The sequence below is a fragment of the Eptatretus burgeri genome, chromosome 8 (genome assembly GCF_056783735.1).
Source record: "Eptatretus burgeri isolate ZD-2024b chromosome 8, Ebu_testis_v1, whole genome shotgun sequence".
Lineage (NCBI taxonomy): Eukaryota > Metazoa > Chordata > Myxini > Myxiniformes > Myxinidae > Eptatretus > Eptatretus burgeri.
Window position 1 is genome coordinate 8051300 of NC_140968.1, and position 26613 is coordinate 8077912.

The window sequence follows — 26613 nt, forward strand, 5'->3', positions numbered from 1 at the left end:
TTTCTCCCGCTGAAGTTTTTGCAGAGCCATCAGCAACTGTCATTGATGGCATTAGCCTGGTACAGAAGATGAAAGGGAATGACAAGACGTTTTCACAGCTGGCTGAAGCGATACTGTCAACGGCTCTTCATGATGGAGCCCAGAGTAAACGCATTGATGTTGTCTTCGATGTTTACCGAGAGACGTCCATCAAAGACGCAGAGAGATGCAACAGAGGTGCAAGCACAGCAATCCAGTTCAGGAGCATCATACCGGGCCACAACATTCAGCAGTGGAGGAAACTGCTCGGCAGCTATTCCAACAAGGCAAGTCTAATCAAGTTCCTGGTAGAGGAGTGGAAAGAACTAAAAAGCAGGGAGAAACTGAAGGAAAAGTTGCTCTATGTAACCTGCGAGGAGGTCTGCTACAAGCTCACCAAGGACCACTGGGAGGAAGTGGCCGAGCTGAAGTCCACGCAGGAGGAAGCAGATACACGAATGCTTCTGCATTCTCTGCATGCAGCAGAGGCTGGGTAGAAGACTATGGTGATCACTGCCGAAGATACAGATGTCCTCGTGCTGTGTTTTTCCTTCAATAAGGACATCTCATGCCCCGTGTATCAGAAGTGTGGTACACAAACCCGCACACAGTTCCTAGACATTGACAAGATTGCGAGATCGATGGGAGACAGTGTCTGTGATGCCCTGGTTGGACTGCACGTGCTCTCTAGTTGTGATACAGTCCCATGGACTATAAGCTGCCAGTCTGCAATGGTTATCACATCAAAATATGATATATATATATATATATATATATATATATATATATATATATATATATATATATATATATATATATATATGTATATATATATACCAATTCAAAAATCATAACTCAGATTAGTTTTCTTAGATGGTACCGAGAAGTGGAATTTCTGGCCTGGGCCCATGGACTACTAAGCCTGACTGACGCGAATGACTTGGTGAGATAAAGCGATTATCACAATATATATCCTTAAATAAAACGGCCGTGTATTCCAAAGATACAGAAGTGTTGATTTTATCTCCAGGTCATACAGAATTCACAGTTCGAATTAAAATAAATTTTTATCAAGAAGGGCGTATCGTTTGCATGAGACTAAAACAATGGGGGTATGATATGAATGATTTAGGGTATAATTGGTCATTTAAAATTGAGCGAGAAGACCTGGAACAATTAAATCAGTCTCATCAGGAAGAATATTATCCACGTGGTATGGAGAATGAGTTTTGTGGAAGCACGATTAGTAAACAACAATTAAAATAATTTAATAAGGGTAAATATAATAATGGTTTTGCCCTAGTTTATATCATGAAAACAGAAAAAAACAGGATTTTATATAATAAGTAAGGAAATACAAAATGATTTAACTGAGGGAAGATGGGGAGGTCTTTCGTGTCATAATATTATTCTGTCATATATTTCTAATACATAATGCCTGGTGTTGGCGCAGTGGTTAGGGCAGCGGCTTGGGATCCAAAAGGTCCTGAGTTTCAAGCCCCGTTGGGCCACTGAATTAATACACCAGAGGGTTGACTCAGCCTGTCATCCTTCCGAGGTCGGCAAAATGAGTACCAGTATACTGGGCCGGTGTATACCCCGGTTAAAATAGGTGTACCATATCCCTGTGTCTTAAGAGGCAACCAGGGTTGCGTCAGGAAGGGCATCCGGCGTAAAACATGTGCCAAATCACGATGCGGATCATACGGATGATCCGCTGTGGCGACCCCGAACGGGAGCAGCCGAAAGGAGAAGAAGATATTTCTAATACATAAATGACAGCAAGAAGGCTTCAAGAAAATTATCATTTCTGTGTCCAAGCATACCTTCAAGAAAAGGGTATTCGGTATTTTAATATATACTAGTACGTGCCCATAAAAAAAATAAAAATAAAAATAAAATAATAATAATAATAAATAAATAAACCACACAGGCCGTTTCTTCGCTCTCACGTGCCCGCACGTGCGTGACGCGGAAGTTTGATATTATTCGCAGTTACGATTATTCGCAATTTATTTTTAATACCCAATTATTCAATTAGCGCCAACGTATTTTACCTTTTCGCAATGTCGTGGCAAGGAAAAACAAAAAGAGAAGAGAAGAGAGAGAAAAAATTTACTTCCTGGTTCGGAGCATACCAGCACTCTGATGTTCCCGAAATTTATACACCGTCTAATATGAAAACGATCATAACTTGGGCCATTCTGTTTATCTATAAATGCGCATAAGAAATCGAGAAATTATTAGAATACACGAAGTCATCACTCTCCGGAAGTCCGTACGTTGTCACCCGTAATGGGGAACGTGGCTGTGCTTCCCTTCCCCATCAGCCACGCCCATGCAACAACGTGTCTTCGCATTGGTTTGGTCAATAAATGGCCATAACTTGGGAAGCACTTGTCCTATTAATATCAAACCTTGAAAAGGCACATCCTCAGGTCCCCAGCAATATACCTGGCAAGTTTCAATTAGATCGGACCAGAGGTTGTCGAGAAACAGCGGTCACACACACACACACACACACACACACACACACACACACACACACACACACACACACACACACACACACACACACACACACACACACACACACACACACACACACACACACACACACACACACACACACACACACACACACACACACACACACACACACACACACACACTGCTGGAATTATAGATCGATGTTCTACAACATAAGAATGAGGTATTTTCAATAAAAGATTGGCTTTATACTGATGTTGATAAACCAACAACTTTAGATTTAATTAAAATGTCAAATAATGAAAAAATTATAAAGTTAAGAAAAGGGAAGGCTCTTTTAGAAATTCAAAAGAAATTTTATTGGTTTCCTGTTGTAAAAAAAATTAGTTTGGATACAGGAATAAGAAGAAATCCTGATTAATGTATGTATGATATTCTATGGGGTGGTAGTAATTCAAGGATAGTAAGGGATGAGGACAGAGTTGAAGAGAGAGAAGAGGAGGAAAAGGAGAAGAGAGAGAAGGAGGAAAGAGAGAAGAGAGAGAAGGAGGAGAGGGAGAAGAGAGAGAAGAGAGGGAAGGAGGAGAGGGAGAATAGAGAAAATGAGGATAGAGGGGAAGAGAGAGAAGAGAGAGGAAAGAGACAATAAATAAATATAAAAATATGGAAACCAGTGAGATTTTAAAAGATTGGTGGTATTACAGAAAATAAATGAATCTCAATGTACCGAGGAGGAAAACAAAGAATTGACGAGTCAATTAGAAATATTTTCAACAAGACCAGTGACATCGTTTTCAAGGGAAACATATTGACTTTAATTAAAGTTTTTAATTTTTTTTGTGAAATAAATGGAGGAGAGAGTGAAGACATTTCTGAGGAATCTTTATGTTTTAAAAATTAAGATTCAAATGTGCATGTTGGGAACTAAAAGGTTTTTGCACTCTGAAGGAATTTTTCTCATAAATAAATGAGTTATTGTCTCAAATGTAAAAAGAAAACCAATACTAAGATTATCTCGTATTTTAAAAGTAAAAATAACAGGGTTATAAAAAAAGGTATATGTTTGGTGTGTGGTTCAAAAAAGAGTCAATTTTTTTTTGACTCCAACACAAACATGGAGGAGATATACAAAAGTTTTTATCAGGAAGTAAATTTACAACTCCTGGAATACCAGGGGAATTACATCTACTAGGGTATTCTTTCTGTGGGCCAGGCACAAACTTGGATAAAAGATTAGATGAGGCAGACAATCTTAAACCATGGAGTAAACCCATCAATAGGGTTGATGAAGTGTGCATCAGGCATGATATTGATTATGGGAATACCACAACTTTGGAAGAAAAACATGAAGCTGATAGAGAAATGTTGTATAATTTGTCTCATACAAAATCCAACCTTGAGAGAAAAAGTTGATAGGTTCATCATGAAGAAGATGATCAGTACTAAATTAAAACTTGGACTTGGAAATTCAAAAAACTTATAGGCTCTAATGATGTCATTAAGACTGAAGAACAATTAGCTGATGAATTACATTAACCAATATTCACAAAGTTTCGGAGAAGGAAGGTTTATTCCAAGGAAGTTGATTATATCTGGTCCGCTGATTTGATTGAACTCGATAATGATAAGGGGTCCAAGTATGCTTTAACCGTTATTGATTTGAGGAGTAGATACACATGGGTTGTCCCTTTAAAAAACAAAACAGGTAATACTCTTATGTTAGCCTTTCAACAGATATTTAATAAAAGTAAGAGAAAACCTAAAAAATTGTGGACTGATGAGGGTGGAGTTTTATAACAAGACATTTATGAATTATCTTAAAAATAACATCACATTATACAGTACCTTTAATGAAGGAAAAGTGGTTGTTAATGAACGTTTTAATCACACTTTAAAAGAGAAACTATACAAAAAATTCACTCATCTCGGTTCTCAACAATGGTTCTCTTTAATTCAGGATATTGTAGATAAGTACAACGACACGATTCATACCTCAAGGAAAATGAAGCCATCAGAAACATTTACAAAATTAAAATATGAAAAAGAGATTAATATCAGAAATCCAAAGTTCAAAGTTGGTGATATGGTAAGAATATACAGGTGGAAATCTCATTTTGAGAAAGGTTATACAAAGCGATGGACAAATTAACTTTTTAAAATCGTTGTTGTAATATATACAGTTCCTTGGATTTATAAGGTATATGATTTAAAGGGGGAAGAGATTTGAAGTTCATTTTATTCACAGGAATTGCAAAAGACAAAGATAAAAAAAATTTTTGACTCCACCCATTTTTGAAATCCGCCCTTTTTTGACGATGCCCACACAAGCCCCACCCACGCAAACCCAACCCACAAAAACACATCCACACAATCCCCACACAAGCACGACCCACAAAAACCACATCCACACAAACCCCACCAACACAAGCCCCACCCATCATATTCACATAAGTAGTGATTAGTTGATTAGTTCCCCACACATGTTTATTTAATTTAAAAAAATTTGCTCCACCACGCAAACCCCACACACAAGCCCCACCCTCCCACACAAGCCTCACCCATCCACACAAGCCCTACCCATCCACACAAGCTACACCCACCTTCACAAGCCCCACCCCCTGTTTGCCCCCACCCTTGAACCACCCCACCCCCACACATATGGGGAGGGGAGGGGGGTGGGACGAGGGGATGGTGGGTCGTTGGGAGAGTGCACCTACCCCCCCCCTCCTCTTTACATCTCCTTTTTCTTTTCTTGTAATTCAAAATCAGATAATTACAAGGAAAGGAAATATAATTAATCAAGATTGAAAATATTAAACATTTTTCTTTGGTTAAATATTCATTTGTGAGAATTGATCCTGCAGCGTTGTCTGATATTTCAGATCAATTGTTCAAATTTGCATAAAAGCACCAAAATTGGTACACATGTAGAATAATGTATTCCGAACAATTCTCGATATGGAGCCACCTGAGATTGTGCCTTGGTCAGCTTCGGCGACCATTTTCCAAAATGGCCGCCATTCTACTTGAGCGAAATTGGCTATATGCTCTTATTTTCTTATTGTATTGGTGGTCGATATAAGGAAAGTGTAAAATTCAGTAAATTGACCATGAAAAGTCGAATTCAAATATTATTTTTCAGTAAAAAAAGCCATTATTTGATTTGTAAATTGCTGCTCCCCTGAAACTTTTCGCTGAAAAGTACCCATTATTGCCTGGAGAACAAGAGTCAAATGATATTCATCACATTCAATGGGTTTGGAATCAACAAAAATGGCATTATAGATTACATACTTTACTCTATTTTGAAAATGGAACTGATAATCGTGATAATGACAAACTCAGAAAATGTAGTCAAATTATTGCACACTTCACTTTGAAGCGGCAATGGTTTACTGTCTACAACCATTCTACCAGGATACATGGTACACGCATACATCAGTCTAGTACAATACGAGTTTCTGAGCTCAAGTGTACTGGCTCTGGATCAATAAGTCAACACTTTTACAAGCAATGCGACTTTGCATTTGCACATTCTAAGCTAGGCCGATATCTCGGTCTGTGTCTACTGTGTCTGTCTACTGGCATTCTCCTTCACAAGCACACAGTCCAGTGCATTGCAGATTCGCCTTCTTGCATTCGCAGCGGTTTCTACAGCCTTTTTTGCAGCCGCACGACACCAGCTTGAAGCAGCTTTTTAAAGCCTCAGGGAGTGTGGTCCAGAGCGGTTCATAGGACCCATCCTCTGTTTGCCGCCAGCCCCAGCTTGTTGGTGATGGAAGCACAGGTTGAGGGACCAAGACATAGCCACCCTGGAAGACTGATCTCTTCACATGCTGTTCCAAAGCATCGTAGGTAGGTGGGATGCGCTAGACGGAGTTCCTCTTGGCAAAGAGTTTCTTTCTGGCCTTGTTGACGTGTGTATATGGACGGGTGCGGTCATCGAGGAGCACCACAAACCTTTCAATGCAGTGCATTGTGTCACCTGGATATTGACTGGCGTGGTGGTCAGGGTCACAAAAGAATCTGTCAGTTTTGGAAACGAGTTCCATGTGGCCCAGGAATTTCTTCCCATGCCCCACGAATGCTGATACCGTGTCACATCCGGTCATGGCGTGGAAGACAGAGAGGGCACGTGCCTTCTGTGGACCGAGGGAGGCAGCTATTTCATGAGCAGGGATGTAGCGGTAGTTCTTGCCCGTCCCAAAGGCAATCCAGAGTTCATCCACGCATAGTAGTGCCTGGGCTACCATCACCGCCAAGACGACGATGTTGGTGTCAACGGTTCGAACTTGAATCCGACGGTGGTCATGTTCTGCAGCATGGGCCACATGTAGCATGATGCGAGTGTCCGCCTCTTCTTGACCGCATGGAGCCAGAGCTTTCATCTTCCTGCCTTGGAAGGCAGATGACTGCTTCACCATCAGTGACTACCAGCTCCTTTTCCTCGTCATGGAAGGACTGCACCAGCACATCGGACAGGAAGGTGAAGAGCTCCACCTTGTTTGCGTTGACACGTAGGAAACTCTGCCAGTTTCCTGGTATGGCTGCGGTGCTCAGCACACGCTGTCGCACCCCTTTTCCTCGTTTCTCCCTTGTCGCCGTCTTCAAGGCGCCATCTTTGTAGTTATCCCAAACGAGGTCGAGACGTGAAGCACGACGCAGCTGCCCCTCGACGTATGGGATGAAGACTTGGTGGGCATATTCTTCAAATATCTTGGCAGTGCCAGGCTTTATCATCTGCACGATGACGGCGCCGTCAAGGACAACAGAAGTGACAGCAGGTGCATCAGACTGAGCTTCAGCAACGCCTTCAAGACACACCAGCAAGTCACATTTCCTACCCAGGTGTAGCTTATCTGCATCAGATAACACGGGAGGGCATGCTTGATTTTCATGACGGAAGAACTCGTCCAGGTTCCCATCGCGGTTCTGGCAGCCTATGTAGAGCATACCCTGTCACTGATGATGTCACATTACATCGCAGCCTGTCACTGATGCTGTGTGCGAAAATGGATTTTCCCATAAAAATGACCATTTTTCCCCAATACAATGGTTGGAAATATAATAAATCAACACAAATGACATTTGTATTGTTTTCCTTTGTAAATGCACATCACATGGAGTATTTATCACCTCTGAGAAACCTACAAAGAGAATAACAATGACAGATATCCCATTGTTAAAGTAGAATGGCGGCCGTTTTGGAAAATGGCGGCCAAAGCTGACCAAGGCAAAATCTCGAGTGGCTCCATATCCAGAATTGTTCAGAATACATTAGTCAACATATGTACCAATTTTGGTGCTTTTATGAAAAGTCGAACAATTGGTTTGAAATGCTGCAGTACTAAATGGATGATCTTTCCCAGCAGTCTGCTTTTGATGTCTTATGATTTTGAAACTCGGATACCATATTCTGTTTTGAAACAAAGAGTGAAGAACAATTAGGCTCTATAAAGATGATTATTTTATGATATTAATAAAATAATAAATATAACATTTACCTCCAGAATATTTAGTGTCATGTCAAATTCCTCCAGATGAGCATTGAAACTGGAACAACTTGGAATTTCAACATCTTCCCATTCAAGGTTGCGAAATTCATTTGTTTCACAGTCCATGTACGATTCAGATTTAAAGCTGAAAATAAAAAAAACAAGTATTCAAAAATTACCACCAAGTTGTGGTATTGCTTTTAAATTAATTACCACCATGCCAAATAAAAGGTTGTGTATAAGGAGAACAGAAAGAGACAGCGACACAGAGAGAGACAAAGACAAATAGAGAGACAAAGACAAATAGAGAGACAGATAGACAGACACACACACACACACACACACACACACACACACACACACACACACACACACACACACACACACACACACACACCAATCAACACAAAAAGGTGTGTGCAGAATTTAAACATTCACTGACTGCTCCGATGATGATTCTGTGTTTGAGGTTCAGAGATGAGAACATCACCCATCACACGCACACGCGCGCACGCACACACACACACACACACACACACGTGTGTGTTTCTCACCTTGGACTCAACTCATTCAAGGTCAGATGACATGACGGTAATTCTTTCCAGTCAACAATAATATCGTTCAGTTCATTTTGAAACGAATAAATGTCTTCAAGGAAGTCATTCATTTTTATCCACTTGTCGTGTAATTCATACAATTCATTTTCAACATCAGTTATCAACGATGTTATTCTTGGGAACAACCTGTTGAAAAACAGACATATATTAATTGTTGGTTGCATTGTGATTTAATTCTGTTTTAAACAATAAATAATGAATTGGGTTGTGAAATCTCACCTCTCATCTTGTGAAAACGATTGATCTGCAAGGTTGTCGTAATAATCTGAACGCTCCATTCTCCAAATGAAACACGCTCGGCACAAGTTGGTTTAAATAAGAAACCTGATGACACAATGGGAGAATTCAAAACAATGGTTTTTTCAGGGTGTGTCCCACATGGAGAATGATCGGAATTTTTTGGCTTGGTTCAGGCGAGGAAGCTTGGGAGAGATGTGGGCGAGGCGTTCTCAAGCAGTCAGACTCATTTTAACACGAAAATAAAACATTTTGCTTTGAACGATTTTGATAAAACAGACGTTGAAAAGCTGTTTTTTAGCTAAACTTTGTTCTGTTAGTGTTCTGATTTAAAATATAACCATGAGAGACACGGACACATAATACTTCCTCATTTTCGCAGCACGACTGTGCTCTGAAAAACACTTCCACCTTTCACAAAACCAAAGGAGGTTTTGTGCTTGAAGAGATAAAGTGAATACACTCGAGGGAAATGAATGTTGTAAGAAAATGAAGTTATTCCCGAAAATGGAACATGGGCAAATATTCATTGGTTCACTCTTTGAGTGGAATGAAAATATGAAGGGAAAGAAATGCTTTAATCAGAAAGTCAGTTTTACATTTGCCTGTATGGGGGGAGGGAAGGGGATAAATGAGTCTCCTATTTTGGACTTTTGGGCCTGAAGTCAGAAAGTTTTTCCATTTTTCCCCATTCATTTGAATGGCGACCTCAGAAATCCCATATATCACCTACTCGTTTTTGATTGGGTGGATGAGGGAAAGGCAGTGGATTTCATAAATCGAGACTTTAAGAAAGCATTTGATAAGGTACCACTTTTTTGATTCGTGGAAGGCAGCAAAGAGTAGCTGTGAGTGAGAGGACGTCTTGTTGGAAGGATGCAACAAGTGGGGTACCTCAGGGATCAGCACTCGGACCATTACTATTCATTATTTACATCAATGATTTGGAAAGTGAGGTGAAGAGTAAGCTTTCCAAATTTGCAGATGACACAAAGCTTGGAGGTAAGATGAATAGCAGAGGGGGTGCTGATCAGATTCAGGAAAGTATTTATACTTGCAGAGATTGGGCAAAAGATTGGCAGATGGAATTTAACCTGAACAAGTGTAAGGTGTTGGGGATGGGAAAGAACATTGAAAATGGAAAGAAGTTTGAAGAGGGGTAATTTTGGAGCATGTCACACAGGAGAAGGATCTGGGGGTGGGAAGAGATATGCAGTGGCAAATCCAGGGGGTTGCCTGGTTGCCCAGAAACCCACCCCAACAAAAAAATATTTACCATTACAGTGGCAAACCCAGGGGTTCCCTGGTCACCCAGAACTCCTTCTCCCACGAAAGTATGCCACAAAAAAGGCCAGAAGCCTCAGAAAAACTGTATCAATACAGTAACTAATAAACAATAAACCACTAACACCTCACAGAAATTTATTTGGAAATTATTTGGAAACCCCCTGACCCAATTCCTGGATTTGCCCCTGATATGAGAGGTGAGCAGGCATCACAGTGCCAGGTGGCTATCGGTAAAGCAAAGAGGGTTTTAGGTTGTATTCGGAGGGGGATCATTTATCGATCAAAAGAGGTGGTGTTAGCATTGTACAGGAATTTAGTGAGGGCCACATCTGGAATATTGTGTGCAGTTTTGGTCAAAACAACTCAGGAAGGACAATGATACCATGGAGAGGGTTCAGTGCAGGGATACTCGATTGATTCCAGTCCAAGATAGACTCAGCAATGAGGAGTGGTTGAAGGACACAGGGCTTTATGGAAAGAAGGTGGTTACGAGGAGATATGCTCGATATGTTTTAGATAATAAAAACAAAAAAATGAAATAAGCAAAGATGAATTATTCAACAGAGTAGACAGGGATAGGACCAGTGCCCATAGCTTAAGAGTAAAAAAAAGAAAAAAAAAAAAAGAGTTAAGATGGTTGAAAGACAGGGGAATTTTACTCAGAGAGTAGTTAATGCATGGAATGGCCTCCCGGGAATGGTAGTGGTAGCAGAAACAGGAGAGAAGTTTAAATTGGAATTAGAAACGTCCCTGGAAGTTATGAAGAGAGAGGTGGACAGGGATGTTGAGAAGACTTTTCGGTAGTTTGAACATTGATGGGTGATTGTGTGCATGTATGCGGAGTGCTGTTGGTGGGGGTCTTGTGAAGGGGGGATACGTGTGTTTTAACCAAGTCCATGCCCCCTCCCCTGAGGGGAAGAAGAGAAAGAAGAAAAATTGAAAAAAAAATACAAAAACTACAAAAAAAATTCATACATTAAAAACTTTTTTTTGCATTTTCTTCCTTGGATCTTGTGTTGATAAATGAGTGTGGTGTTCGAGCAGGCATGATGGGCTGAACGGTCTCCACCTGTGTCTGATTTCCTTGTACATGAAGTGATTTTTCACCATTGAGATTTGGCCAAAAAACGACATTGGACTGCATGGCATGATATATAAAATGTATTGGGCCCAAAATGTTCTTGTGGATCAGGTATTACGTGGAGGAGGTACACACTCGACCGAGTGCCTTTCTAGTTTGTTTGTGTACAGCCTGGGGCTGTATCATTTTCTGGGGGGGAGGGGGGAGGATAATGTGACACTGATACAGTGCCCCTGTTGCGAGCAACTGGTACTCCTTTTCCCCAACATCAGAAGGATGAAAGGCTGAGTCAACCCACTTGGTGCTAATGTATTGGTGCAGCAAGGGCTCAATCTCAAGACCTGAAGATCTCAAGCCAGCCACCTTACCAATCAAGCCAACACTAAGCCTTGTGCAAAGGCAATGCAATATCTTAACACTTTATGCTTTGCAGTAAGCTTGTCCTCATTCGACTCAGACCCATCACTATCATCATTCTCATCATCCTCACTGACTGAGAGATCCTCAAAAGAAGAGGTAAAATCAACACAAAACAGATGGTGCAAAAGAAAAATACTTATGGACAGAATACCATCGTGTTCAGATGTTTGTGAATTGTGTAAATTTGACGTCAATTTCATAAAATGTTGTTCTTGTTGTTCTTCATCTTCTTGTTCTAGGTGAGCCAGTTGCTCGTTTACCATGTCTCAGAGTTTGAGTTCAAGGGCTCAGAAAATGTAAGATTGGGCCAAGTCTTTCAGGAAGCGGTTGATAAACCCTGATATGATTAGAGATTGTGAAGGCAGGTTGTTGTGATTTGTTCAGAGTGCAGGAAATAACTTACCAACTCTTCCTGAACGATATTGAAAGATGTTTTGTTTCTCCAAACTTATACTATTTGAGGGGACATGAAGCACAAGATCCATCTGAGGGACTGCTCACTTGTGAAAAAACGTCCCACTGACGAAATACCGATGTTATTTCATGAAACTGATGAAATCACCAGGAAGGACATTCCTATCCGCTGTTAGAAAAGAGGGAAAAATGACTTTTCGGACATCAACCCTTTGTCCAATGAAAAATGCCACAAACAGTGAGACACGAGCCTTCACAAGCAAGACGAGCTCTTCATTCGACACTGTATGATCAGGATGATCATCAAAGCAGACTGGACAGTTCAAAGGTCAATTCACTCCCTCTGAACAGCCCTGTTGGACACAAATCAATTTATGAATGGGGAATTCTGTTCAGGAAAAGGATAAAAGAGGAATAATGGTGGAAAAACACAAATGTATCTGAAGCATTGTTGGACAGCAATAAAGAAGATAAAATTACATTTTTGGGTCGATATTAAAGGGGTTTATATTTCAGAATCAAAGAAGTCTTCTTCATTCGTGTGCAGCACAAGGCAGCAGGACAACATCAACGCCTGAGGGTGTGGATGTACCGCTGATACAGTGCCCTCCACTGGTTTGGGCATGAATTTGTAATTTGTTCAGGATGCCAGCGATAGCTCGTCAACTCTTCGCGAAGGACACCATGGGATGTTTAACATCCACCAACTCATGCCGACAGAGAGCACTCCAATTTAATGTCCATCGATGAAGGCACACACATTGCTGAAGAACCCTGCCTGTGCAACTACATGATGACAGTTTATAGCTGAGTCAGGATTCAAACTCAGGCAAGACAACATCGAGGAAAGTGTGCATAACTCTAAACCTTCCTGCCAGCCAGACAAGGCAGAGCAAGAATAATCAAAATGGTTCCAAGAAAGGTTCGACTCATGAGGAAGGATTCGAAGAAAAAAGAAATAATGTTACATTTGAGAGAAGATAAAATATCATGAAAACAAAATATTGTCCGGTGGACTGACGTGATAATTGCCCACTCTCTCCCAAGCTTCTTCACCTCAGTTTCACAGTGTCTTTGGTCCAACTTCTTCGCTCTCTGCAGATCTGGATGAAATCACAAGCTGGTCCAACACATGGAACATGTCTTTCAATCCGAACAAATCTCTCACTCTCACAGTTTCGCAGAAAGGACCGTCTGGAAAGGACCCCCCCCCCCTCATCTACTTTGTCAACAATCCCCTGGAAGACGTCCTTTCATTCAAACGTATGGGTCTCACTATCTGCAATGATCTTTCCTGGGAAAGCCACATTTCCAAACAGGCCTCCAAAGCCAGTCGCCAACTGGGCATCTTTCATTGTGTAAGTCCTTCCTTGGCCCACTTGAGCTCCTGATCACATGCAAAGCTTTTGCTGCAGCATGATGGAGTACTGCTCTCCCCTCTGTGCTGTTGCTCCCACCTCTCAACTTTCTCAGCTTCACGACGTAGAAACCAAGGCATTTAGGATCATTGGTATCTCCCACCGTGAGCCTCTCACTGTCTCAGCACAAGCAGATTGGTGGTCTTTCTGTCTTCCACCATCTCCTGTCCGGTCCACCCCTCCCACTGCTCTGTCTGCAATATGTCCCTCCCCCCCATATTTCTGCGTGGTGCTCAAGACCCGCCAGCAACAGCCTTCAGGAAAAACTGCCAAAATAACGAATCACTGCTCAACTTCACTCTTTCATTTATCTTTTTTCCCCACCTTTGAATAAACTCCCACACTCTCTTCAATCCCACTCTTCCCTCCAGGTCTTCAAAACAGCTGTTCAACACCACCTCTGATCTCCCCCCCCCCATCTAAAATCACAATCTTTTCTTTCCCTGTTTGAAAACCCCAAACCCACCTCCTTCAAATTCCCTTCTTTCCTTCCTGAAAGTTCTATGCTGTAAGGTCCTGGAAGACCCTGTGGTGTCCATCTTGTTTACCCCATGAACACCATCCCATCCCTCTCCCTTCCACAGATCTAATGTCTCTGTTTCCCACTGTTTTGTCCTTCCCTCTCCCACCCATCTTGTCTCCTGCCCCCCTTGTTGTGCATTCTGTGTGATAGCTCTCATAGGAGCCTCGACAATGAACACAAAAAAAAGAGCTCAACACCCCAACCATTCAGCCAACACCCCCAAAAATGAGCCAAGAATGATTCTTAAATGTTAAAGTCGCAACCATACATTCGTCCAGCAGCAAAGAGGGGACCTAAAACTTATATGATGTTAACCCGTGGGACTTCACGTCCTCCAACACTCCTCGTGATCCTGGATACCTGAAGCCAAAGGTCCCTGATCCTTACATAACTCAATAGATGTTCGAAGATTCCAGATCTTACAGCACGAACTTTACAGCACTGATAAACACCTTTGGACCCAAAGGCAAAGGGCATTGAGCATTATCTTAATGCAACACCTCGCTCATGCGCCAATGAAGAATCAGTAGGCACCTTTCAGTTGCTCGTGCTACGATTCAAAATCAGCGGAGCGGCTCGACAAGCCCCTCAAATGTTCAAATGCCCGGATAAAAACATTCAAAACTGGGACGGATTTCCCACAATTCAGCTTTCCCGGTAAAGATTACCTCAACCTGGTTTTAATCCAGATGTTACAGCGAGAAGCTTCCAATAAATGACAACTCAATTTCCTTGGGGTGGCATCACCCAGTTGGATCTGAGGCAAGGCACATGACTTTATTGAATGCAGGACACAGCGAAAGGGTCAGGAAAGGGAATCTGGAACGGTCCCCTTACCTGCTCTTTCTGGTGGCCACCTGCGTCCGTATCACCTCAGCCGACGTCACGTTGACCTCCGGAGCCCCCCTCCCCTCACCCCCGAGATGTTGCGAGACCTGCTCACTGTGTCAATTTCTTTGGTGCAATCACCGGAACCTTCAGTGGCATTGAACGTCACTCCAGTTCTCGTGAGAGTTGAATCATTTATTTACGTGTGCACAGAAACAAATACACAGATCAACACCAAGATGAGATGCTGTGAACTTCCTTCTTTCCATTCTGTTTTACAAGCCAATCTTCCTTCGTGCAAAATTATTTGCAGAAAAAGTAGGAATGAGGGGCCATGAGTGACACAAATAACAGAACTTGTAACTGACATTTTAATGGCCTGTAAAGATGTTTCCAAGCTGAGAACATTCCAGCCTCAAGGTAAAAGGGGGGATGTTCTGAGAAAACACAGTTGTGTGCATTATTTTATGAGAAAACACAGTATCATATAAGAATAGGGATGAGTAACTGACAAAGAAACATTGTGAGAGAGGAGGCTCATGGAACATTGCCTGACAAGATAGGGATACATCTTGGCAAGCAACCCCAAGGACCCTGAGCTTTGCAGCTGCGAGCTTATCACCCGAACATTGCAACCTGCCCGGTTACTGGGCGAGGGGGTTTTAAAACACATTTCCATGATTCTTCTTGGTGAACAACACCACATAAGATGACAAAATAACTTTAGTTAATTACAACGTTTTGTAATAGATGAGACCTTTACAAGCATTTAGAAGCACACAAGAGGAAATGAGTATCATCAGTTCATTACCTTACATGACAGAAAATTGTTGGTGCAGCACATTATACATTTCACAAGATGCAATAAATTATTTTTATTCCACAACCCCACTTCAAGTGTGAAATATATTTCTTTTGTTGGATTGATCACGCTTATGGCGTGATCTGTTTCTTCAATATCATTGATTTTTTTGCCTGTTATTACTGTAATGTTCATATTGATACAAAAATACCATACAAATTTTTCACAGCATTATAACATTGGTTGTTCTAAGTCTGGATTCACCACCTGATGCATTCAGTTATATTCTATAAAAAGAAGCAGTGTCATGACTCACGTGTGTTGTACACCATTTCTTGGAGAACAGTTTTACTATTCCTGTTCTTGGTTGATTTACTGCAACATCTTTACTGTTCAACTTCAGATTAATTGCAGTCACTAATCTGATTGGAATGTAGATTTGTTTATAAACCATCATGTCTTCATTGGTGAACACAGGAATTGATGACTGGAGAAAGTTAATCGAAATTGTTCAATGGCTCGTAGTAATATTGCATCAGTAATATTGTTCAATGACGAGTAGATTGCATCAGTAATATATTTACTCTTCAACTTTAGTTAATGGGAACAGCATCGAACATTGAACACGTGAAAGTATTTCCCTGAAATTTGTAATCTAAATTATCAAGGAATGCATCTTGATGGAGTTTTCATTTTATCTTTGGGGTTGTTTTTTTTAATCAATCTCCACCTGCAATGCTCAATAAACTGTTGAAGCAAGACAAATTGTTCTGATTTCACCTTCCACATTAATTTTTTTAAACTGCTGAACTTTAAAGCTGAATCTCACTTGGCTGCACTTCGATTCCTTGAGCCAAAAGCAAAAAAAGAGGCCTGGAAAAGGATTTTAAATATTTTCTTCTTCCAAGCTGGTATTCACCATAGTTTGTGAGAGCACAGGATTCTGCATTTTAGCTTTCTTCGAAACATCAGCAATGTAGTGGAATCCATCATCACAATTGACACAAAATCATACCTTTTATCCAAAAGTCTCATCTCAAATCATCAATTTGGATTCAGACCAGGTCACTCCAACTTGGAGATGCTGCTTTTACTCTATCAACAATGGTTGGAGGACTTCAATATCAGACAAATCAAAGCTGACTTTCTGGGAATATATTGAGCTTTCGATATGGTCTGGCATCCCACATGCTCTCCAAACTGCTTGCGAAATCTGCTCATGGATAACTGACTTCCTCCACTGTTGCAGCCAACATGGGGCTCTCAATGGAACTCTTTGTTCTCCTCTCCCTGTCAAAGCTGGACTTCCACCAATGCAGTGTTCAACCCCATCTTATTACTAATCTTCATCAATGATATCCCCATCTCGCTGGAAAATTCTCATTTTCTCTTTGCTGATGTCTCCACTCTGCCGTGACATCCCTCATCATTCTGACAGACAGAAGGCTCCTCCCTCCCTTTTGACCTTGACAAAAATCACAAACTGATTCGACATCTTTCTCTCTGCCCCTTTCTCTCCCCAATGACTTTACCACAAACCCATGTACTTTCTCATCAACCCTCCAGAAAAAGTTCAGTCACTCAAACTCTTGGGTCTCACTCTGAGCCATGATCTCTCTTGCGCAAGGCACATTTCATCGTTAGCCTTGCAGATGGATAGGAGCTCGTCTAGTTTTGGAGGCCTTCACCCACAGCTTAATGGAGTCCTGCTCTTCTGTCTGGGCTGGCTCCCATATTGCTCTCCTTGAAGCAGTGGAAACAAAGGCTTTCAAGATCATAGGAATTTCTTACGATGAAGCTGAGTCGATGGGACAATCACTTCACCATTGCCACCAGGTTGGTGGTCTCCATCTTCTTCAGACTCATTTCTGGTCCTGCGCCCTCCACCCTCTCCATGCTTCTTCTCTCCGAGGTATGTGCAGGATGCACGCAGTCTTCCAGCAACCCCTTCAGAGTGAAACTGCAAAAATCCAGAACGACTGCTTACCTCTACTCATGTGTTCCTTTTTTCCACACTGTCTTCAATCTGATTATTCCCTCCAGGTCTTGAAGACCCCTGTTCACCACCATCTCAAGTCATCACCCATCCAAAACCATGACATTTTCTCCACCCGGGAAACGATCCCCCACCACTTCCAACATTTTGTTTACGTGTCCAACTTGTTGACCCCTTACGTTGTCCCTTACCCCTCATTGTTACCTGCAAACCTTATGTCAGTCTCCATCTATTTTTCCTCTCCACCCTGCTGATGACGTTTCCCCTTTCCACAAATACATATTGGTTCACAAAAAAATATTTTTACGAACAAAATAAGTGACCATGATATTCGTTATTGTTGTGTGTCTGTCTGTCTGTCTGTCCCGAGCATAGCTCCGTGGGTTTTGATCTGATCCTGATGAAATTTTGGTGGGAGGTTTATATCATGATCTCGTTGTGTTTTCCTGAAAATGGGCGTGGTGCGCCCATTATGGGCGGAGCCACGCCCAAAAAACGTGTTTTTAGGGGGTATCCAATTTAAATTTGCATCTTCTCCAAGGGGTTTTGTCGAATCTGACAGGGCTTTCAGTATTTGGTTAGCGCAATCGCACCTGCATAGCCCCACAGAGCTCGATTTTTCATTTTCGTCCCAAGGTCAAGGCCACAAGGTCACCAAGTTAGAAAATTGCGATTTTGACATAAAAATCCATCTTCTCCGAGGGGTTTGTTGAATCTGGCAGGGGTTTCAGTATTTGGTTAGCCCAATGGCACCGGCATAGCACCACAGAGCTCGATTTTTCATTTTTGTCCCAAGGTCAAGGTCACAAGGTCATGAACTTCGAAAATTTCGAATTTTGACATAAAAATAATCCGACCGCCCAAACTTTGAGAGCTAGGATGACAATATTTTTGATGCATAATCTTGAGGTCATTCTCCACCGAAAGTTTTAAAACCATTTTGCTCTATCTCGAACACCTTGACCGTGGCACCCCCTTCAAGTTTGTTTTTTTTTACGCTGATTTCATCAAAGTATGGATAATCCGAGGAGTGTGAAATGTCATATGGCCTATATGACGTTATCTTGTTCCTGGAATGTTCCAGAGAAAGTTTTGCACCAAAGGTCATAATCCTTGACCTTTGACCTTTAAAGTTCACAAAGGTCAAATTTTCAAAGTTGTGGGAATCGAATTCGATGTTTCCTTGTTTTGGTGTCTAAATTGTTGATCTCCAATTGTGCCCCGTTTATAATTGCACAGCCATATTGGAATACCGGCACTGCAAGTTGGTTTGTAGCTTTGGTTTTGTTCATTGGAGAGAGGGAAGATCCGCCGTATTTGTAGCATGCTTCATTTTCTCTTTGTTGTGTTTTTCTCTTTTTTTTGTGTGGATTTTTTTGTATGCTCTCCTGTATGGATCCTCATGTGCCGATTGAAACTGCCTTTACAAGAGAAACTTTTATCACAAATGGAGCATTTGTGAGGACGCTCTCCTGTATGGATACTCGTATGTATTTTCAAACTGCCTTTTTCAGAGAAACCTTTATCACAGACAGAGCACTTGAAAGGACGCTCTCCTGTGTGGATCCTCATATGTGTTTTCAAATGGTCATTTTGAGAGAAATCTTTATCACAAACAGAGCATTTGTGAGGACGCTCTCCTGTGTGGATCCTCATATGTATTTTCAAACTGCCTTTTTCAGAGAAACCTTTATCACAGACAGAGCATTTGTGAGGACGATCTCCTGTATGGATCCTCATGTGCTGATTCAAACTGCCTTTACGAATGAAACTTTTATCACAAATGGAGCACTTGTGAGGACGCTTTCCTGCATGGATTCTCAAATGTATTTTCAAACTGCTGTTATGAAAGAAATCTTTATCACAGACAGAGCATTTGTGAGGACGCTCTTCTGCATGGATACTCATGTGCCGATTGAAATGGCATTTACGCGTGAAACTTTTATCACAAATGGAGCATTTGTGAGGACGCTCTCCTGTATGGATCCTCACATGCTTTTTCAAATCGCTTTTTTCAGAGAAACCTTTATCACAGACAGAGCATTTGTGAGGACGCTCTCCTGCATGAATCCTCATGTGCTGATTCAAATTGCATTTACAAATAAAACTTTTTTCACAAATGGAGCATTTGTGAGGACGCTCTCCTGTATGGATCCTCATATGTATTTTCAAACCGCACTTTTCAGTGAAACCTTTATCACAGACGGAGCATTTGTGAGGACGCTCTCCTGTATGGATCCTCATGTGCTGATTAAGATGGCATTGACGAGTGAAACTTTTTTCACAAGTGGAGCATTTGTGAGGACGCTCTCCTGTATGGAACCTCATATGTATTTTCAAAGTGCTCATTCGAGAGAAACCTTTATCACAACTGGAGCATTTGTAAGGACGTTCTCCTGTATGGATCCTCATATGTCTTTTCAAAATGCTGTTATGAGAGAAATCTTTATCACAGACACAGCATTTGTGTGGGCGTTCTCCTCTGTGGGTCCTCATATGTATTTTTATGTTTGTTGAAGTAAAATCGACACTGCATATCTTACACTTATAACACGTTTGCCTTTTGAAAACCTTTTTGTGTTTGTTTAGTTCAATATTTATCTTTGTGTGGTTTTCACCAGATGCACACTTGTATTTTGAATCTTGTTCTTGGGATTGGTTCTTCAAAATAGACGTCTTCACCGTCAAGCTGCTCCTGGACCGTATCTGCCCAACTGGACATCTTGATTGTTCTACAAAAACAAACAAGAAGTTATTTCAGAGAAACTCAAAACTCAAAATATTTAACAATTTCGACAATTTTATGAACCCTGAATTCAAAAGAGTGAATGTTATTTTCGTTTGTTTCTGCTCAAATGTTGTAGAACAGACAGGACTGCCGTTTGTCAAATGAACATCTGAATCTTCCTTTACAGAAGCATTTATTTAAGTTTGTGAGACAAATGAACCACATTTACAGGATAAACATCACCTGAAAATAATGAAGGACATGAAGTTTAAAACACTGCCACATGTAAATCCCCTCAACAGGTAGTATGCAATAGAGATCACTTCCGCTGTTGGAACAAGGCTCAGTTATGCTGCCACCATTACAGGAGATAAAACAAGGTGTTTGCAATGAGAAAATTTATTTTTTATATATATATATATATATATATATAAAAATGTATATATTGTTGCAGTTCTCTGAACCTCATGCCTCCAAGGCAATGGAACTCAACATATTGCGGTAGCTCTACAGTTATTCCATGAATGTACGTAAAGATAGTCCCTTCCCTTTTGTGTCGCGGGACAACAGGACGTGCAATGCTGGGATCTCATAGCTAGGTTTGCTTACACCACTAACTACATTTCTACTCTTATTTTCTGCTTATTTCTGAGGTAAATCTGAATTTGGGTCCTCGCATCGGCCAACAGTGCAGCACATGCGAGACCGTGGGAGGGGAATAGAAAAGCTGTGGGGGCACCGCACAAGCATTGATAGCGCAGAGCTCCCATCCTCAAGCAATCTCTCAATCCAGCTTTCGCGGCGAGTTATACAGACAGTATTCCCGGCAACTCGAGATTATCGACTCGAGCTTCCGATGATCTGGGATGAGATTGCTGGTTGCATTGAAAAAGGCATAGGAACTAATTTCTTGGTGAGAGCGTGGCTGGGAGCTTGGTGCCAATAGCGAGAATGTCATAGGTCGATAATCTAAAAACAACGCAATGACAACCAGAGAGGTGGTGTCATAGCCACCCAATGTTCGCCTGTTTATACATTTATCGTTTTTGAAAGAATACTCCAATAACATTTATTATAAAGCATTGCAGTGAAGTGTGATCCAAATCATTTAAAAGCAATACAAGTCTGAAGACGACAATGGTTCATGAGTGGTATTTGACGATGTAGATTGTTTCAGAAGTCAAGGATGAGACAATGTGATAATGTTTGACCAAGTTATAAAAAATGATCAACATGATGTGGTATGAGTGACAGGTTATTAGCTGCAAAATGTCGAAAACCCGATTTCGTTCAACAACTTAAAAAATTTGATCTTTGCATAACCTTTAAAGGTCCCAAAAAAATGTTGTGGACATTAAAATAAGGAAACAGGATACGTGCTATAGATTAATGGAGTTAGTTCGTCGAAGAAGGTCGAAAACCCGGTTCGATTCCCACAACTTTGAAAATTCGACCTTTGTGAACTTTAAAGGTCAAAGGTAAAGGATTATGACCTTTGGTGCAAAACTTCCTCTGGAACATTCCAGGAACAATACAACGTCATCGAGGCTAAATGGCATTTCACACTCCTCGGATTATCCATACTTTGATGAAATCAGCGTGAAAACAAACTTGAAGGGGGCGCCACGGGCAAGGTGTTTGAGATAGAGCAAAATGGTTTCAAGACTTTAGGTGGAGAATGACCACAACATTATGCATAAAAAATATTGTCATCCGAGCTCTCAAAGTTTGGGTGGTCGTATGATTTTTATGTCAAAATAGCAATTTTCTAGGTTCGTGACCTTGTGACTTTGACCTTGGGATGAAAATGAAAAATCGAGCTCTGTGGGGCTCTGCAGGTTCCATTGGGCAAACCAAATACCGAAACCCCTGCCAGATTCGACAAACCCCCCGGAGAAGAAATTTTATTTATGTCAGAATCGCAATTTTCTAAGTTCGTGACCTTGTGACGAAAATGAAAAATTGAGTTTCGTGGGGCTATGCAGGTGCCATTGGGCTAACCAAATACTGAAACCCGTCAGATTCGTCAAAACCCCTTGGAGAAGATGTAAATTGAAATAGGCTACCCCCTAAAAAACACATGTTTTTTTGGGCGTGGCTCTGCCCATAATGGGCGCACCATGCCCATTTTCAGGAAAACACAACGAGATCATGATATAAACCTTCCACCAAAATTTCATCAAGATCGGATCAAAACCCACGGAGCTATGCTCGGGACAGACAGACAGACACACAGCAATAACGAATATTGTGGTCACTTATTTTGTTCGTGAAAATATTTTTTCGTGAACCAATATGTATTTGTATATTGTAATCAGTAAAAAATAGTGTGGTAGATAAAAACATTAGAAAGGAAATAACTGCACCAAAAAAAACATTTTCACGCTCATGCTGAAGTTCACGCCAGGGGTATCGCTATCGATCTCTGTTCTTCGAACAGGCGAGCTAAAAATGACAACTATAGGACATAGATGTGCAAGATACGGGTGGCACATACTTTTCAACCAATTTCTGGACTGAATGTCAAAAGAGTGAATGTCAATTTTGTATGTTTTCCGCATTCTCTTTTCCCTCCATTTCTCCACCGGAAACGTATCTATTTCCTTTTCATTCCAAACCTCCATGTAATTATTATATCCGAGCATTCCCCTCAAACCCTGACACGATCGGTGTTGGCCCCGCGCACACAATAACGGAATCGGGCGAAAGCGAGCGCTGACCTCGAGGGCCATGGTGGATCCGCGCTCACTGCATGGAACGTGCTCGAAGGCGGACCCGTGCTTAGCTCGGGACACTTGATTATCGTACAGAGCAGGGCACGAATGGACACATCTTACCGTTTGTGCATGGGTTTATCATCATACCTTACCTTCTGTCATCGCTGGCAGCCGTGGATGTTCCCCACGGACAGTGAATGTCTTCCGACCTCTCCGCTCGGCGAATCCACAATCAGGCAAGAGGCGTACTTCACAGTCCAGATCGCTCGGGCAAGCTTGTGGGACGGACGGCACCCTCAGCCGGTCGTAAGGGCACGGCCCGGGGGTTGTTGCAAGGCAATTCATGATGCGGAGTTCGGTGTGGGGTCGGAGCGGGACATTTTCACGGCTCAGGGTAACCTGGCTGGAAGCGGAATGTGGCCGCTTTGGGCCATCACGCCCTGGCCATGCGGGGAAGCAGGGCCAATCAGGGGGGCAAATTCAGGTGATGACACATCGCTTCGGGGTGGCCCCACGACCCGCACTGCCGAATTTATAAAAGGCAAATCTTCGGGCCGTTCTCCAGGGTTTCCATTTTTCGGGAAATTTCCCCACTTTAGGAAAATTTCACCACTCCGAAGAGGTTTTTCGGGAAGGGCAACAAGTTTGGGGTATTTTCAAAATATCCATAAAATGATCAAATTTCGATGAATTTGAATTATTTGCGAGAGAAAATAATGGAAGTAATCAACTGAATTAAAAAGTAGCAATATGCACGTTTGCCGTCGGCCTCTTCGGCCAATGAGGGTGGAGTCACGTTTTGCGTGCTCCATTTCCGCGTGGAGGGATCAACCTTTCCCAGAAGCCGGAAGGACACGTGCTTTTTCTATCATCCTCATGTCTCCGCACTCAGCAGTTTCAAGTGGGTAGTGTATTTGAACATGTGAAAGGTCAGTTTATCCTTTCGTCAGCAAATTTTGGTCTTCTTGTGATTTTTTTTAGAACCTTATGCGAGTCTGTTATGACTTTAGTCGCTTCGGTGAATGACTTGACAAGTGACATAGTTCAAATCAATCAAGGGTTGACCAGTCCATTCCTCAACAAAACGACAACGAAAACAACTTGTTTTGCTGAGAACCTGAACCACAGCAGTCAGATTAAAAATAATGAAAATGATCAGCTTTTGTCAGAAATGATTTTCCAGTATCATTTGCATCGACTGATGTGTGTGAGAATCCCTTGCTTCTCCGAGAGCAGAATGTTTGAAATTAGGTCAAATTATGGGTCGACGTTCAAGTCCTTTTGGCACTTGCCTTGCCCTGTCCTAACCTTCCTGATCTATGGCGACACTGGCCGAGCCAGTTCATTCCAAAGTGTGTTTCGTGTCCAAGTTTTTGCATTTCATTTCATGATCGAGCAGTTGGGAATTGAATAATGTCAGATGAAAGGGTGCATCCGGTTCTGGTATCTATTGAAAAAGTACCTCCTGCGAAAAAGAAGTACCAGATGAAATTTGCAGATGCTTGGCTGAAAGTACCAGAATTCAAACCATGGCTTATGAAAAAATGGGCAGAAGATGGTTCGTACGAATCGTTCTGTAAAATTGGCAGAACAAGTGTCAGGTGGCATAAAACCGCACTCATGCGCCACCTTTCAAGCAAGTACCACGTTGAGCCCGCGAAAATGGAAGCTGATCCACAGAAGTCTCATCTGACTGTACATGATGCTTTCATTGGCCTTGCCAGAAAGGCTGCAGCCATGAAAATTAAAACGTCAGCGTTTATTGCAGAGAACAATTTGCCCATCTATTTGTGTGAGCCATTGATTGGCCTCATGAAAGACCTTTTCCCAAGTGACGCAGCATTGAAAAAAAAACTCATTTGGAAAACAAAAGTGCACTAATGTGGTACGGCAAGTACTTGGACTTTCCATTGCGGATGAGGGTGTGGAGAATCTTCGAAGCCACAAATTCTCCATCATACTGGACGAAACAATGGAATGAGCAACGATCACGCAGCTCACAATTTTGGCAATTTACTTCGATATCGACGAATACAAAAAGAAACAAGTGTTGCTGGACCTCAAAAACATTCCAGATGGAAACTCTCAGACAATTTACAATGCTCTTGCACAATGTCTTTGGGATAGGAACATTCCCTTCGAAAACATGGTAGGATTTTGTGGAGACACCTGCAGTGTAATGCTCGGGTCGAAACAATCCGTCACAGCCGATTGCTCAGAATCACCTGTGGGTGGTTCAGGTGAAGTGTTCTTGCCATACAATTCAATTGTGTGCATCGCATGCCGCTTCCGAGATACCAAAGTCGGTTGAAGACCTATGCAGAAATGTTTTCGCACATTTCTCAATGTCATCAAAAAGACAAGGACACTTGGTGCAATTCCATGAGTACTTCGAATCTGAAGAGCACAGGATCATTTGACAGGGTGTAAAAAGAGGGTTATCCATGCAGGCTTGTGTTGACAGGCTCCGAGAACAATACGATACACTAACGTGCTATTTTGAGCTGCAGGTATTCGAAGACCCAACTCATACTAACGACGCCATCCTGACCAGTTCCCGCAACCAATTCACAAGAGCATATCTTGAATTCCTGTCTCAATCTACAGAGGCTCATGTCTTTCAACCTATTGTTCCAGAGTGCGACACCTGCACTGCACAAATTGGAACAAGTTGTGAAAAGTGTTCCCCGAAACGTATGTGGCGACTTCATGAACATCCATTACATTCGATAGAACGAACCGCTAATGATGGACTTGAATGACGAAAGAAATCGTGTTTCACTGACCAAGGTGTATATGGGTGAGAGAGCTGCAATCACTATCGCTTCCATCACCTCAGATATCGGCGAGCATCATCCTGATGTTCAACAATTTTACCTAACTTATCAAAGCTACTTGATAAAACTGGCGACCCAGATGCAGGAACGATTTCCTGATGTTGGTCAGTATGGTTTTATGGACGTTGTATCCCCATCCTTTGCTTACTTGTCAGTTCCATCACTCGCTGGTTTGTATCAGAAGCTGCCGTGGTTGAAGAACATTGTAACACTGGAGGAAGCTGACCCTGAATGGCGATTGCAAGCGACAAGAAAACGGGCTCTCCGACACTATGGGTGAACGAGAATACTGGCAACAAGTTAAAAAGTACACAAGTCTGAAGACAACGATGGTTCAGGAGCGGTATTGGACAATGTAGATTGTTTCAGAAGTCAAGGATGAGACAATGTGATAATGTTTGACCAAGTTATAAAAATGATCAACGTGATGTGGTATGAGTGACAGGTTATTCGCTGCAAAATGTAGAAAACCTGGTTTCGTTGAAGAACCTTCAAAATTTGACCTTTGCATAACCTTTAAAGGTCCCAAAACAATGTTGTGGACATTAAAATAAGGAAGCAGGATACGTGCTATAGCTTAATGGAGCTAGTTCGTCGAAGAAGGTCAAAAACCCGGTTCGATTCCCACAACTTTGAAAATTTGACCTTTGTGAACTTTAAAGGTCAAAGGTCAAGGATTATGACCTATGGTGCAAAATTTCCTCT

The 26613-nt window shown here is 41.8% G+C and overlaps 2 protein-coding genes and 1 pseudogene across 7 annotated transcripts in view; 1 reads left to right on the forward strand and 2 right to left on the reverse strand.

Annotated features, from left to right (window-relative positions):
• The window catches only part of LOC147021034 (uncharacterized), a 30103-nt gene extending 16036 nt beyond the window's left edge, over positions 1-14067 (reverse strand). For 2 of the 4 annotated variants that reach the window (XM_085893628.1, XM_085893627.1), the window contains exons 1-3: positions 8840-14067; positions 8558-8746; positions 8013-8148 (exon numbers count right to left, since the gene is read on the reverse strand). In XM_085893628.1, coding sequence (XP_085749754.1) covers positions 8013-8148; positions 8558-8746; positions 8840-8898 — 384 coding nt within the window. In that variant the 5' untranslated portion in view covers positions 8899-14067. Of the gene's footprint in view, positions 1-4455; positions 8149-8557; positions 8747-8839 lie in introns of those variants that run through there. The other 2 variants (XM_085893625.1, XM_085893624.1) reach the window with 2 other exon arrangements.
• LOC147021035 (uncharacterized) lies at positions 18-6209 on the forward strand (annotated as a pseudogene).
• Positions 14068-15008: 941 nt separating the features above from the next.
• LOC147021036 (uncharacterized) overlaps positions 15009-26613 on the reverse strand; it is a 28277-nt gene continuing 16672 nt past the window's right edge. For all 3 annotated transcript variants that reach the window (XM_085893577.1, XM_085893576.1, XM_085893575.1), the window contains one exon: positions 15009-20358. In XM_085893577.1, coding sequence (XP_085749703.1) covers positions 18956-20358 — 1403 coding nt within the window. In that variant the 3' untranslated portion in view covers positions 15009-18955. The remainder of the gene's footprint in view (positions 20359-26613) is intronic.